Raw genomic sequence first — 15,089 nt, 5'->3', positions numbered from 1 at the left:
TCCTGAATTTTATCTTTCAGAATGGTTTCCTCTCACTCAGACTACATCTGCGTGGCATACCTCTTGCAGTGTCATGCAGAGTATGTGTAACTATGTGGCATGGTGAATAGCAGGCTGAGTCTACTCTGAAGTGTGTAGCAACATGTGTCAGTGAAAGGCTATGCTAAGGGGGAGCCAGCAAGCAAAGGATCAGCAGGTCCTGGCTGCTGAACCCTTTCCCTGCTGTCTCCCCATTGCTAGAGCTTTCCCCTGCTTTAGAGAGCTACAAGAGCCTTTCCTTGCTGCAGAGGGAGACTCCTACAGCAAGGAGCTGCTGGTGCTTTTTAGAAGTTCGATGGTTTCTTTACTACCTAGGCAGTGTCTTTCTGTCTACATTGCTATTTATACCCATACTGAGGGGCATGTAGTGTATGCATTCTACGTGCCACTGAGAGGAGTGTGCCATGTAGATGTACTTTCAGCTTTGGTACAAGCATCTGCAGGTTAGTATTTTGTTTGAACTTGTGTTGGGCCCCAGCCTATTTATGTCAGATAGGGATTATTAGTTCTCAGGTATAATAATACTTTAAATGAATATTGCTAACTATTTCATTGATGATCATTTTAGCAAAAACATTTGACTGCTGTGGAATTATTTGCTGATCTTGACCACAGTACCACCCCCATCTGACTCTGATGCCTTTCATCCCAAAGCACTTCACAAAGTGTATACATGGTACTGTAGCACTGCTGCCTTGCAACTTTTGTTTAAAACTTAGGGAAAGACAACTTTAGTACAGTGATGCTAGTGCAACTCCTTTGTCTTACAAAACTTATTGAAGGATTTGATGTTCTCACACAGAGTGGCTGAGCTTTTACAGAAATTATGATGCCATAATTCATAGATACAGCAATGACTGTGGCCAAGTGCAGTGTGCTTTTAATGTGTTAGTTAGATTCCATTTTTTTGTCTTTCCTGGTTTTGTCATCTGAGATCCAAGAAATCATCAGGGTTGATTCAGCAGGGTGATTTATTTTCTCCTCCTTATAAAAGGAAACCCAGTCATTTTGATCAGCACAAAACAAAAGCAGGAAATGTCATCTTTGTTATATCTTCCTTGTTAAGGTAAGGTGAGCGTCCAACATCAAATGTAGACCTGCAACAAATTGGAGCAACTCTTCTGTTTAAATTTCTTCAACAGAATAAGACACCCTTTCCCTCCTCCCCCCCCCACCAAAGCTGCTTCTTAAATCCATTCTGCAAAGAGCTCTAAAGAGTTGCTGCAGGGCTCATAATTCAGATTATACCTATTAAAGTATACTTCAGTCATAATTCAGTCCCTTCAGTATTTATTTTCCTGTCTCTCTCATCACTGCATGTGAAGGGTTGAGAGGGAGAAGAACAAGATTAAAAGCTTTGGGGAATCAATTTGTTGTCCACTAAATTTAGAGTCTCTTATTCAGGTAGCTGTTGACTTGAAGTCTATTACTTCTGTTGCTCAAAGACGAAATCCTTTTAGGAATGCATAATTTGCCTCCCAATCAAGCTTTTGCTGTGCTCTTTCCTCTTCTGACCAGGGGATATGATCACTATCACAGAATATGAAATTGCCATTTACAGATCTTATCTTCTCCATGACTGAGACCCTGTGGGGTTCCTCTTTGAAGAAAAAAGAGGGTCAAATTTCAGTTCATAACTGAGCATCATACTTTCCCATTCCATAATTATCTGTAGTAAGCTTTTTTTATCTGAATAATGAGAAATCACACACAATCCTTTTAATATTCTTAATGTGACAAAATCCTATTTATTTCAGATTTGTTTGCAAATGATTAAACCCAAACAAAATGTATTTCATTTCTCAGTTGCAGTAACAGTGATGTTTAAAGGGATTACAACATTCAAATAAAAAACAAACTATTGTTTAAACTCATCTGTTCTATGAAGAGCTACATAACATTTTGCATATATACATGAGCAAAGAAACCTAACTATTATTTGTTACAAGATCAAGTAACCAATGAAATCAATAATTCCCTTTCAATGTTAATTACTGGGAATTAAAAAAAATCTTTAGCTGACCTTTTAATTTTTGGCGGGATCGTGAAGAACAATTTATTTTGCTTACTTGTATCTCCCCATTATATATAGAACCAGGGTTTGGAGTAAAGATCACAAGATGTTTCTTACTATTAATCTCATTTTTCACTTTCTCACTTATGAACCTATTTTTCTTCAAGCTATAGTTTCTAGAATAATAAAATAGGGTGTATTCTTGTCCACTATATGTTAAAGGAATGTTTGCCATTGACTGTAGTGGAGCCAGAATTTTGCCCATAGAATATAAAATCTAAGCAAGGTAACTTCATAGAATGAGACATCAAAGCCATTCAAAAATGTTCAGGCACATTTTTAAATCTTGACTCCTCTTTCTAACATAGTCTCCCCTCACTGTCCCTCTGTTGCTCCTCTTTTATCCCTACAATGATAATTTTATTTTCTCCCCCTTCTATTTGTCTTTATTTTTCGTCTTCTCTTTATTTGTTTCCCCTTCAGTTTCTATCTCCTTCTTTTTTCCCCCTTCCCTTCTTAACCCTCTCTATCTCCTTTGAGTCCCTTTCCCAAACACTTAATTTACATCTATACTGGTGTCAATCTTGTGAATTCTGTTGCACTCGGTATCATAATATAGTTATTCTCTCAGAATCTGTGTACATGGATATCCATCCCAGTTTTGTTTTATCGTTTAATAGGTTATTAATTTGTCATGTTCATATCTGCATGGTTGGATGTTAATGGTATCAGGAGTGTTTTAGTGTATTTTAAGCTGAAACTATTTCAGAGAAGCATTTTAATCAAAACCCCTCCACAGTCTTTCAGAGTCAGAGTGAAGAATCACTTTCTTGTGGCCAACAGTTGCCATTGGGGTAATGCCCACACTTTGCATGTCTTCATGCCTCCAATCCAGGGCATAAAAAGGCACTTGTTAAAAGTAACAAGAAGAGTTTCTTCAAGTATGTTAGAAACAAGAAGAAAGTCAAGGAAAGTGTGGGGCCCTTACTGAATGAAGGAGGCAACCTAGTGACAGAGGATGTAGAAAAAGTTAATGTACTCAGTGCTTTTTTTGCTTCTGTCTTCACGAACAAGGTCAGCTCCCAGACTGCTGCACTGGGCAGCCCAGTAGGGGAAGAAGGTGATCAGCGCTCTGTGGAGAATGAAGTGGTTCAGGACTATTTAGAAAAGCTGGATGAGCACAAATCCATGGGGCCAGATGCGCCGCAGCCGAGGGTGCTAAAGTAGTTGGCTAATGTGATTGCAGAGCCATTGGCCGTTATCTTTGAAAACTCAAGGGAATCAGGGAGGTCCCGGATGACTGGAAAAAGGCTAATGTAGTGCTCATCTTTAAAAAAGGGAAGAAGGAGTATCCAGGGAACTACAGGACAGTCAGCCTCACCTCAGTCCCTGGAAAAATCATGGAGCAGGTCCTCAAGGAATCAATTCTGAAGCCCTTAGCGGAGAGGAAAGTGATCAAGAACAGTCAGCATGGATTCACCAAATGCAAGTCATGACTGACTAACCTAATTGCCTTCTACGATGAGATATATGGCTCTGTGAATGAGGGGAAATCTGTGGATCCATTATTCCCTGACTTCAGCAAAGCTTTTGATATGGTCTCCCAGAATATTCTTGCCGACAAGTTAAAGTATGGACTGGATGAATGGACTATAAGGTGGATAGAACGCTGGCTAAATCGTCGTGCTCAATGGGTAGTGATTAATGTCTCCATGTCTAGTTGGCAGCCGGTATCAAGCGGAGTGCCCCAAGGGTCAGTCCTGGGGACAGCTTTTTTCAATATCTTTATTAATGATCTGGAGGATGGCGTGGACTGCAGTCTCAGCAAAATTGCAGGTGACACTAAACTGGGAGGCGTGGTAGATATGCTGGAGGATAGTTTTAGGATACAGAGGGACCTGGACAAATTAGAGGATTGGGCCAAAAGAAATCTGATGAGGTTCAACAAGGACAAGTGCAGAGTCCTGCACTTAGGAAGGAAGAATCCCATGCACTGCTACAGACTAGGGACTGAATGTCTAGGCAGCAGTTCTGCAGAAAAGGACCTAGGGATTACAGTGGATGAGAAGCTGGAGATGAGTCAGCAGTGTGCCCTTGTTGCATTTTGAGCTGTATAAGTAGTGACATTGCCAGCAGATTGAGGGATGTGATCATTCCCCTCTATTTGACATTGGTGAGGCCTCATCTGGAGTACTGTGGGCCCCACACTACAAGAAGGATGTGGAAAAATTTGAAAGAGTCAAGTGGAGGGCACCAAAAATGTTTAGGGGGCTGACTTATGAGAAGAGGCTGAGGGAACTGGGATTGTTTAGTCTGCAGAAAAGAAGACTGAGCGGGGATTTGATAGCTGCTTTCAAATACCTGAAAATGGGTTCCAAAAAGGATGGATCTAGACTGTTCTCAGTGGTGGCAGAGGACAGAACAAGGAGCAATGGTCTCAAGTTGCAGTGGAGGAGGTTTAGGTTGGATATTAGGAAAAACTATCTCACTAGGAGGGTGGTGAAACACTGGAATGGGTTACCTAGGGAGGTGGTGGAATCTCCTTTCTTGGAGGCTTTTAAGGTCAGGCTTGACAAAGCCCTGGCTGGGATGATTTAGTTGGAAAATGGTCCTGTTTTGAACAGGAGTTGGACTAGATGACCTCCTGAGGTCCCTTCAAACCCTGATATTCTATGATTCTGTGACCAGCAGGTCCATCCCCGACCACTACTGAGTTCTTCCGTGCCAGCTGTGGCTGTGAGTTGGAATTTGCAGTGACTGCTTCTTTGTACACTGCGTGCCCCTCTTTTATATGTAAATTCTGTAAATGAATAGTTAAGTACTTGGTTATATTAGGGCTTGTCTATACTTACAGCGCTTCAGTGGTGCAGCTCTGTCACTGTACCAGAAAGGAAAGACAAAATATACTGCAGAGCCTTCTATTCCTTATCAATAAATCTTTGGGATCTGATAGCTCTAAGGAATCTGATAGTCAGAATTGGGGACTAGAATAGGCTCTGACTATGTCCAGATCCAAAAAACCCTTTAGATCTGAGACAAGAACTTCAGCTCTGCGCCAGCCTGTAGTTACAAATCAACTGTAGTCTCCATGCCCAGATCCTTGGGTCTGACTTTAGCCACAGTACATTCCTCATCAGTCCTGTATCCTGACAAGCATCACAGGATATGCAAAATATGTTGGGAGCATCTAACTCAGTGCGAGGAAGCGAAAGGACAAATGAAAGCATATATTCAATGGCTCCTCTGATCACTTACAAATCATGGATCCAAAATTTAAATACTCAGGATCTCAAGATGGATCCAAGAGTATGGATTCAATGGTGAGACCTTTGAGTCCATTAGGGCAAGGCCAACTACATGTAATAGAGGTTACAACTCAAATTCATCTGGATCCTTGTCCTTCTTCAGATCTGATCAGATCCAATTTCCTGCTGGACAAAAGACCAAAGTGAGAAGTGCAGAGAGAGGTCGGTCCCCAAAGTCATTACCCACCACCTCAGACCCCTATAGTGTTAGCAGGGAAGACTTGTCCTTCATTTTTGGGACTCCTTTTGGGTTTGGGGTCCCTACATTGTAAATCTCACCAATGGCTTCTATATCAGATCCAGGATTGGATTTGCAATTGGAGTTTGAATTGGATCCTGTGATTATGTGGATACCAAATTGGGGAAGTTGGTAGGCCTGGCCTGTGTTTGCTTACACCTTCTGTCTACTCTTGCCTGACAGAAGGTCAAAATATCTGATAGTGGAGCAACATCCTACACAATCTGTGGATCTGAGCAGGATACAGATCTGAGAGTTACAGTTTTCTACCTTCTCCATGCTTTCAAACAGGGGCATTCTCAGAAAAGGATTACTAGGAGGGACCTCCACAGGATGACTTTCAACATGATGTCACAGAGATGCAGAGTGGCTCATCTCTTGATGGCAACATCAAGATAGTGACAGCATCATCTCCCACTGAGGATGCAAGTCAATTTCATGAATTGGTTGATAGGATGACATCAACTTTAAAATTGTTATCTGTAGCCATATAGCTTTGGAGGAGCCTTCAAATCCAGTTTTTGGGGTTCTGGCATCTACTACCAAGGCTAAAAATCTGCTTGCTTATGTTAGAAGGGCTGTGGCAACTGGCAAAATCCCTTTGGTCCAAACCATCTTCATGTCAATCAATCTCTAAAAAGATGGACAAATTATATCAAATCCCACAGGAGAGATTTTCTTGTTTTTATGTACACCCTCGTTCAAACACTTTGGTTATAGCAGCAACGCTTCAAAAGTCTAGATCAAGTTTTCAACTTTCTACCCACATGGATACAGACATCCCTTAGGCAGAAAATGGGTTTTGTCTGCATCCTGAAACATTCACATAGCTAGCTACCAAGCAGTTATGACTAGCTATCAGTTTCAGTTATGGGAGAAGATGTCTATCTTTACCAAATTTACCAGAAGAGCAGAGGAAATTAACATTATCCCTTATTAAGGAGGGCCAAAACATGGCCAAGCATGCTCATAGGACATCATTCATGACCCTGTCACTGCATGGAATTTGAATTTAATATGAACTCAGCACATGAATCTCCATTTGAGCCTTTATGGAATTGCTTTGTCTTTTGTCTTTCTATAAAGGCAGCATTTATAATAATGATAACTTCCACTAGAAAAATTAGTGAGCTACACACATTAATGGCAAACGCTCCCCTACTACTTTGTATAAAGACAAGTGATTCTTAGACCACATCCTCAGTTTATTCTGATGGTAGTTTCAGATTTCCATGTTTTTTTTCCCTCAACCTCAAACAAGTAAAGCAGATTCTAAATTACATTCTTTAGATGCGAAAAGAGTGTTCTTGTATTATCTAGGTACAGCTAAGGTCTTTGGGCCATCTCCTGTGTTCATTTGTTTCATCTACTGTACTTAGAAAGATTGAGCCATTTCAGCACTTTTCCTATCTAGATGGGTCAAGGATTACTGGGAACCTTAGAAATGCTTCATAAACTGTGCAGGCCAATGTCCTGTATGTACATGCAGTTAATGAAGAGGATCTCCATAAGTCTGGAGGTCTTTGTGAAAGGACAGTAAGAGGATTTATCGTAGCTCTTAAAAGAATCACAATAGCTGAGCATATTATGTAATGTTAAAAATTCTTCTGTGGATCTCAGACTGTGTATCATACAGCAAAATATTTTATTCAAAATGCATTGGATACCACAGAGGTTGCGCAAGCGAAAGGCCTTATTCTCTATTTGTTGGTGTTGTAACAAGTTAAAAAGAAACCTGGATGCATATGCTAGGGGACTGGCCAACAGTCAGGCAGCTGTGGAAAAAAATGGACACGAGTTAAAATGGTGCTCAGCTTCAGCAGTCAAATCTCAGATGAAAATTATGTCATAGGTTACTTACCTGCTAAACTGGGTTCAAAACCACCACAAAATCTTTGGTTCTTGAGGACTCAGATGCTCACCAAGCACCTAATTTACTGAAATGAAAAGTAGGCTTACATTTAGGATAGAACAGTGACATTTGGACCTTTCTGAGTTAGTAGCCAAAGAAATAATAGCTTATCACTATAAACAGGAATTATGTGAATTTGAAGAAAGTTGGACCCCATTTCTAGATACATTTGGATACAAAAATATTGAGATGGCCCAAAGAATGACAAATCTTCATTACTCCTAACCTCACTTCATTTTCCCTCCCCTGTCCTCTACTTCCCTCCTCTCACTATTCATGTACATAGTTCATTTTATTACTGTTACCTCTTCCCTAACATATTGTGTCTATGTAGTATTGTTTGGTTATGTATTGTCTGTCTTACAGCTTTGACAAGTTGTAAAATTGTGTGATTATGTAATTCTGTTGGAGATCCTGTGAGGAATGAGGTATTTGGAAACATATACAAGCTGTAAGTTATTTGCATTTTTGTACTTTTCATTATTTCTTTATGAAAATCAGTTAAACAAACAACCAAAAGCAAACAAACAAAAAACAATGAGATGGATCTACAAAGGAAGCAACATCAATTTCCCAGGAGGAAGTCCAGTACTTTCACTGATGTGTCGATTCACTTGCCTCCTTCAAGGGATAGGCAGTGGATTTGACTGCTCACTTGAGAGCTTCAGAGCTTCCCATATCCTCTTTTTGGGAACCATTTATACCATTTCTGTGGCTTTGAAAAACCATCGTCACAGCAGGTTCTGGACATTGTAGAGGTTGAATATAGCATCCAGTTCCAGTCTCTTTCCCACCATCAACCACCTTCTCCGTTCCTATCCAAGGACCCCTCTCATGAGAGTGTCCAAAATCTAGCAATGCAATCTCTTCATTTTTGGAGCAGTAGAAACAATCTCATCAAGGGGCTTATTCCCTTTACTTCCTCATTCCCAAAAAGCAGAGGAAGAGATTCTTGACATAAGACTGCTAAACACCTGCATTAGAGAGCTCAAGTTTCAGATGGTGTCACTTGCTTCTATTATCCTATCCGTAGATCTGAATGTTTGATATACTGTTCAAAGTCTCCAGGATGCCTATTTTCACGCTGTGGTCTACGCAGCCCATAGACGGTATCCTTTGTTCCTATTGGGTGGTTGTCATTGCTTGCACAGCGTCCTACCATTTGGCCTGTTGATCATGAGATCAGAGATCATGAGATCAGAGATCATGAAGTGCCTTCTAGTCTTACCTGAGGAAAATGGGAATCCAAGTTTTCTCATACTATACAGCTGGCTGATTTGTGGAGAATCTCATCAACAAGTAACAGACTTCCTCCACCATAGTCAAGTTCTATTTTCCTGACTAGCTCTGAAAATAAGAAAAGACATATCAGTACTGACTCCAGCACAAAAAAATATAAATGAGTTCATTAGGGTCATTCTGGACTCCATGATAGTAATGACGTATCTTCCCTTTCCTCCCTCCCAGCCTCCTTCCTCCCAGAAATCATGCCATGCTTGTCCTGTGCACCAATCTTCTGGCTCAGCCAAGAACAACTGCAAGAACATATCTCAGACTACTGGGCCATATGGCATCCTGACTCAGCATGCCAGACTTTACCTTCACCGTATGCAAGAGTGGTTGAAGTCTACATCCATCAAGTGATCATCATCTGGACCTGTTGGTTCATGCTTCACCTCGAGTCCTGTTGACATTAAAGTGGTGGGCAGACCCAGCAAAAGCCTGCAAAGGAATTCCATTCTTCCTTCCTCTTCCATTGAAAGCTCTGGTGATGAATCCATCTATGCTTGGCTAGGGAGCACATTTGGACAACTTGCTAATGCAGGACTTGTGGATCTCATGAGAATCAGCCTTTCACATAAACGTCCTGGAGCTGAGCCATTTACAATGCTTTCACAGTTTTTCACAGTCACAAAGGAACTTCCCATATAGGTCATGACAGACAATACTACTGATATATTTGACTTGAAAAAGCAGAGCAAAGCAAGATACACTCCCCAGTGTTAGGAAGTGGCATGTCTCCAGAACTTTTGCATATGATTCATCTTCCAGGAATTCCAAATGTTCTGCCAGATTGCTTCTGTGGAAAGTTTGTTGATAACTATGAGTGCTCCCTAACAGATGACATAATTGGATTGATATTCAGCAAGTGAGGTTTTCCCACCATGGACCCTCTTGTCACAAGGGAGAATGGGAAGTGCCATCACTTCTACTCCAGAAGGGGTCAGACTCAGGGTCCGCTTCAGATGCATTCTTAATTCTAGGGTTCTGCATCTTCTCTACGTGTTTCTCCAATTCTGTTAATATTAGCAGTCCTCAAGAAGCTTAACCTGGAAGGAGGCAAAATAATGATAATCCTCGCCTGGCCAAGGCAGTTTTGGTATGCTAATTTTCAAATCTTATCTGAACAGCCTATGATAATCTTATGACAGTTATGGCAATTTCCTGCAATATCTCTGGGAGATCTTACTGTATTAAGTTTAGGTATCCCAGTGGGCCAGAGATTTTATGGTGGACCACAGCCTTCCAGGAACTAAGAATAGTGATGACTGACTAGGTAAATTCACTAAGGCTGTAACATCTTCAAAGAGGTATCACAACCTTGAGAGGCTTTCCATATACTGGTTCATACTGGATTCTCCAGAGCACAAGAAACAAAGAAAGGACTTTTGGATACATAGCTTGAGTTTAAACTGACTTAGAGCAGGTTTTCTTTTGTGTGTGGGTTTTTTTTTTAAACCAGGAGTGGACAGAACTTTCTATTGGGTGGAGGGGGGATGGTGGATAGATAATCCTTAGGGAAAGTTTGGAAGAACTGACATTGGCCAGATCCCCTGCTGAATCTGTGAGATATGATCCCTGGTAAGATGTTAGGATGTGTGTAGGGTTTTTATTGTTTTTAGTATGTTTTCTCTGTAGTGCTTTTATCTTAAAATAAATGTCTTGCTTAGAAGGTCCCAAGCCATGGCAGCCCTGAACCCATGGGGTGAAGGCCAGAGACCCTGTTACCTGCAAAATCTAGAGCACTCTGCCTATACCCTACCGAGAACTCAAGGTGTGACCCAATCAATTTAGGCACCCCCACCCTTTCCCTTCTGAGGGCTCAGGGTGTAAGGCACCTACTGCCCAACATGCAATGAATTAACAGAGCCCAAAAGGAAGGCTTTAGGCACTGAGATTCCTCTTTTAAACCCTCCATTCCCAGGGGATGAGTCAGCGACCATGCTGCCCCTTTTTGCAGAAGTTTTCATGTCCCCTCCTCCCATCCAGCCATAAAGCGCTGTTCCCTTCAATTGTCCAGCAATCCAAACATCTCGTCCCTCAGCTTAAAGTTGCAGGTCATTATAATAAATCATATTATCTTTATTAGGATTTTGCAGTTAAGTTGTGGGTCATAGTTCTGTGTTATGTATGAAAAATACAGCATCTCTTCAAAATTACAGCTACTTTGGTTAATTAATGCATTTTCTGAGAATTTGCAGGTTAGTCTGTTAATTAGGTAAATTAAGTAAAAATGTAGGTCCTGAAAGAAATTTAGCACCACGTTAGACTTTGTTTTGTCCCTAATGATCTTAATAACATAATAGTAGACTCTCCAAACTACTCTTATGGTACCTTGTCTTAATCTACTTTGATAGTTTTGCAAAAGGATTAATGATAGCTTTTTTGTTGTTATTCATCATAAATGAAAGTTTCTTCTTCAATAGAGGTTGAAGAATAATGTTCTAGAGAGAACTGGATGAAGAATTGCACCTTTTCAAAATGACACCTATCTCCCATTGTTCTAAATACAGCTAAGGACACAGGCTGTCCTTAGCAAAATGGCCACAGCCTACATTCACCTGCCTCTCTCCGCTTTCTGGAAACATAGGGGTCTATTAGCTTCCGTAAGGGAAAAATAGGAGGAAGTGGTCATTTTAAAAGGGGGTATCTTAGTTGGCTTCAGTCCCATTGACAACAATCAGAAAGGATAGCCATTTTGAGAGTGGTTCTTCATGAGTAACTCAGAAGAAGACAACTTTATGCATCAGCCTCTACTGAAGGAGTATTTTCAGTTGTGAAAAATAATTGCAAAGATTACCACTAATCCTTAATTTTCTTTTGAAAAATACCCATTACACCAGTTGATTAAATGCATTAATCAACAATAAGGTCAAGAGGGAGAGGGGACACTAGAGATTTCACTAGTGTGTTTACATATGTCTATAGCGGGGAACGTGGGAGGAACTGGTGTGTTTGTGTGCACACTCACAGGGAATGTAGGGTTATGCAGGGAGAATGATTTGGGGGAAAGGGAGTCTGTGGAGGAGAATTTGGAGAACAGAAGAGAGGAGGAAGTTGGGCCATGCCCTCTGGGTGCTTTGGCTGCTCTAGTGATTTTTACACAGCTTATCTGGCCACTATGCACTTGCTGATTTCTGTGGCTCCAGGCAAAGTGTACATCTCACTTTAAAAGTTAAAAACAATGAAAACAAACTTTTAAGATTGATAGCATATATGTATGAAAATCGTTACCAGTGTGGTATGGTATAATTCTTTTGTGTTTCTTGTTTGGTATGTAAAATAATGAACGAAGGAAATTTCCCAACATAAAACCAAAGCAAAACTATGATTAAATGGAGTTGAAGCTGAGAGTGCATACCAGTGCTTTAGGGTCAAATACATTACACGGAGGATGTAACTATCCCACAAACAAGCTATATAAACCTAGAAAATTCAAAGTTCAGCTTAAATTTAAAATAAATCCAAATTTAAGATATGGAAATGCACAGTTAGGACACCCACATAACCTTAACTGTGTCCTACAGTGATGCAAGGAGCAGTGGGGGACAAGGGTGAATCTGTTCTGGGACCACAAACACTAAAATATCTTAATCATAATCATATGAGTGCTACAAGGTGTCACTACAAGTCAGAGTTAAGGTTATTTGGTGCCTTAACTACAGACTTCCATAAATTTGATTTTTGGATATTTAGATTTCCTTTCACATTCGTCGGACGAATAGAGTATTCACACATGAAAGCTTATGCTCCAATACGTCTGTTAGTCTATAAGGTGCCACAGGACTCTTTGTCACTTTTTACAGATCCAGACTAACACAGCTACTCCTCTGATACTTAGATTTCTTTTGTTTTTAACCTTAACTGTTAATTGCCTGGTTTAATAATGTTTGTTTTGGGAATAATTACATCACTGTAATGTATTGTCTCCTAAATTACTAATATGTAGTCTCAATTTTAATCCCTCCGAATGAAGGTCTTGTCTGGGAATTATTTTCTTTTTACTCTTTTATTATTTAGATTACTCCTATTTTATTAGGTTGGTAAATTTTGAACTTATAACTTTTTATTTTCCTCCATAATTTATACCATCCACCTATTCTTATTAAATTAATATTAGAGATATTTTTGGTATGTTTTTGTAGGCAGATCTTCCATGTGACTTCCAAAGTATTATTATTTTCATTTAATTTTTGTCTTCAATATATTTTTTTTTAAAAATAACAAAGATGAATTAAAAAACAAGCAAACAGAAAATAGAGGCTTGTTAAAATATTTTTAATTATTGTCTTTATAATTATTATCAGATTTAAAAATTAATCTATATTATTTAGCATAGTTTATTAAACTATTTTATAAATTTATAACTATTTGTGGAATCTGCAGGTGAAGAAATTCTAATCATCCAATGTCCATAATTTATTTTATAGCCAGACTCTAGATAACAACAAATCTTAATGTTTTGTTAGATTGCATTAACATTCCCATACTGTTGTTTGAAATATTTATATTCTCTATTAAGCTATTCCTCAACATTCTGTTTTACCTGCAGCTGAATGTGGAGCCTCTGCAACAAATAATGAAGGAATTTTGCTGTCCCCCAATTACCCACTCAACTATGAAAACAACCATGAATGCATTTATAGTATTCAGGTACAAGCAGGGAAGGGAATCAATATTTCAGCCAGAACTTTTCACTTAGCACAAGGAGATGTTCTTAAGGTAAGTTGTCATTTTTGTAATGTGTCTATGTTATTTCTAAGTACATCATGCTTTCATGCCGTTCATCTGTTTGTAGTATTACAATCTTATGTGAATTTATATTAATAATTGCCATTATAGTAGCACATCTTCTATGTAAAACAATTTGATATGGAATAAGTCAAACTTTTCCCTTGTCTACAGTCTCCCATTCCTTTACATGTCCATTCTGTGACCATATATCCATATTTTTATAGCCATAAAAACATTTTAAGACCAAGTATACTCTGCAGTTTTAAAGTTGTGTGTAAGTTTACTACTCCCAATGTTACATACTGATCTTTTAACAAGGTTGCATGTCTCCTTGACTTATGTTTTTGCATCACAATTTTCAAGTTTTGTTCTTGTCTAGGAAGTAGTATTTTTCCTCTGTCCAATTAGATTGAGAGGCTGAATTTTATATGGTTCTTGACTGGCACACACGGAATGCACTTATAAAGGGTCTGGAATTGCATGGTTGAAGCACCTTCTGCAAAATGTTGAGCACCATCAATTCCAGTTGGGCTCCCAGCACTTTTAAAAATTGATCTCAAATGCTAACGTTATTAATTTGATGTAGAGCTATCACCCTAACAACTATAGTGTTTTTTTAAAATGTTTGTTAGGTACTTTTTTTAAAAATGAATAGACTAACAATATGTTTACATTTATCCCTGAATATATTGCTTAGAGATTTATATTCCATGTTAAACATTAGAAACACTGTTTCTAATAGGCAAATCGGCAGAAACAAACAAAACAACAAAGAGTAGTCCCAGGCTTTATGAAGAAGCAAAACAAAACACAAAACTAAAAACCAAATGTTGACTCCATCAAATCTAACACAAATGAACTACTTCAAAAGAATACCAAAAAATGCAGAAATTACATTCCCTTTTTTTGCTTTGCTATTTACAAAGTAACTAACTGTTTCCTTTAATTATCCTGTTACTTTACTAATTGATAAGAGAGTTAACACTTACGATTTATCTTCAATTTAAAATAAATAAATAAATAAATAAATAAATAAATAAAGCTAATCCGTGTAACACCCATATTCAGTTTTACCAATTATGGTATTTTACAAGTGGTGAATTGAGTTAGAGAAAATAATGATTTGTTAGAAATGACATTTGTACTCAGGAGGTTTTGGCCTGCGTTTAGATCACTGTCCCAACACCACTGATAAAAGTAAATATACCAGTTTTTCTTTGTAGGTTTTTATATAGAAAATCATGGATGGAATTCCTTATGACCATAAATAAAATTTAACTATCCAAATCTGTTATCTATAAGTAAAAATGAAAACATTCCACAGTAGAACCTTGGGAATGGAGGTTGTTCATAACTCTGAAATGTTTATAACTCTGAAAAAAATATTATGGTTGTTCTTTCAGAAGTTTACAACTGAACATTGCCTAAATACAGCTTTGAAACATTACTATATGGAAAAAAAATGCTACTTTCCCTTTAATTTTTTAATAGTTTACGTTTAACATCGTATTGTACTATATTTGCTTTTTTGTTTGTTTGTTTGTTGCCGCTGCTGCTGCCTGATTA

At 38.7% G+C, this 15,089-nt stretch overlaps 1 protein-coding gene across 5 annotated transcripts in view; it reads left to right on the top strand.

Annotated features, from left to right (window-relative positions):
- CSMD3 (CUB and Sushi multiple domains 3) overlaps window positions 1–15,089 on the top strand; it is a 1,232,975-nt gene that overhangs the window by 789,831 nt on the left and 428,055 nt on the right. For all 5 annotated transcript variants that reach the window (XM_030553724.1, XM_030553722.1, XM_030553725.1 and 2 more), the window contains one exon: window positions 13,342–13,511. In XM_030553724.1, coding sequence (XP_030409584.1) covers window positions 13,342–13,511 — 170 coding nt within the window. The remainder of the gene's footprint in view (window positions 1–13,341; window positions 13,512–15,089) is intronic.

The sequence above is a fragment of the Gopherus evgoodei genome, chromosome 2 (assembly GCF_007399415.2).
Source record: "Gopherus evgoodei ecotype Sinaloan lineage chromosome 2, rGopEvg1_v1.p, whole genome shotgun sequence".
Taxonomy (NCBI): domain Eukaryota; kingdom Metazoa; phylum Chordata; order Testudines; family Testudinidae; genus Gopherus; species Gopherus evgoodei.
This window is presented reverse-complemented; position numbering and strand designations above follow the sequence as displayed.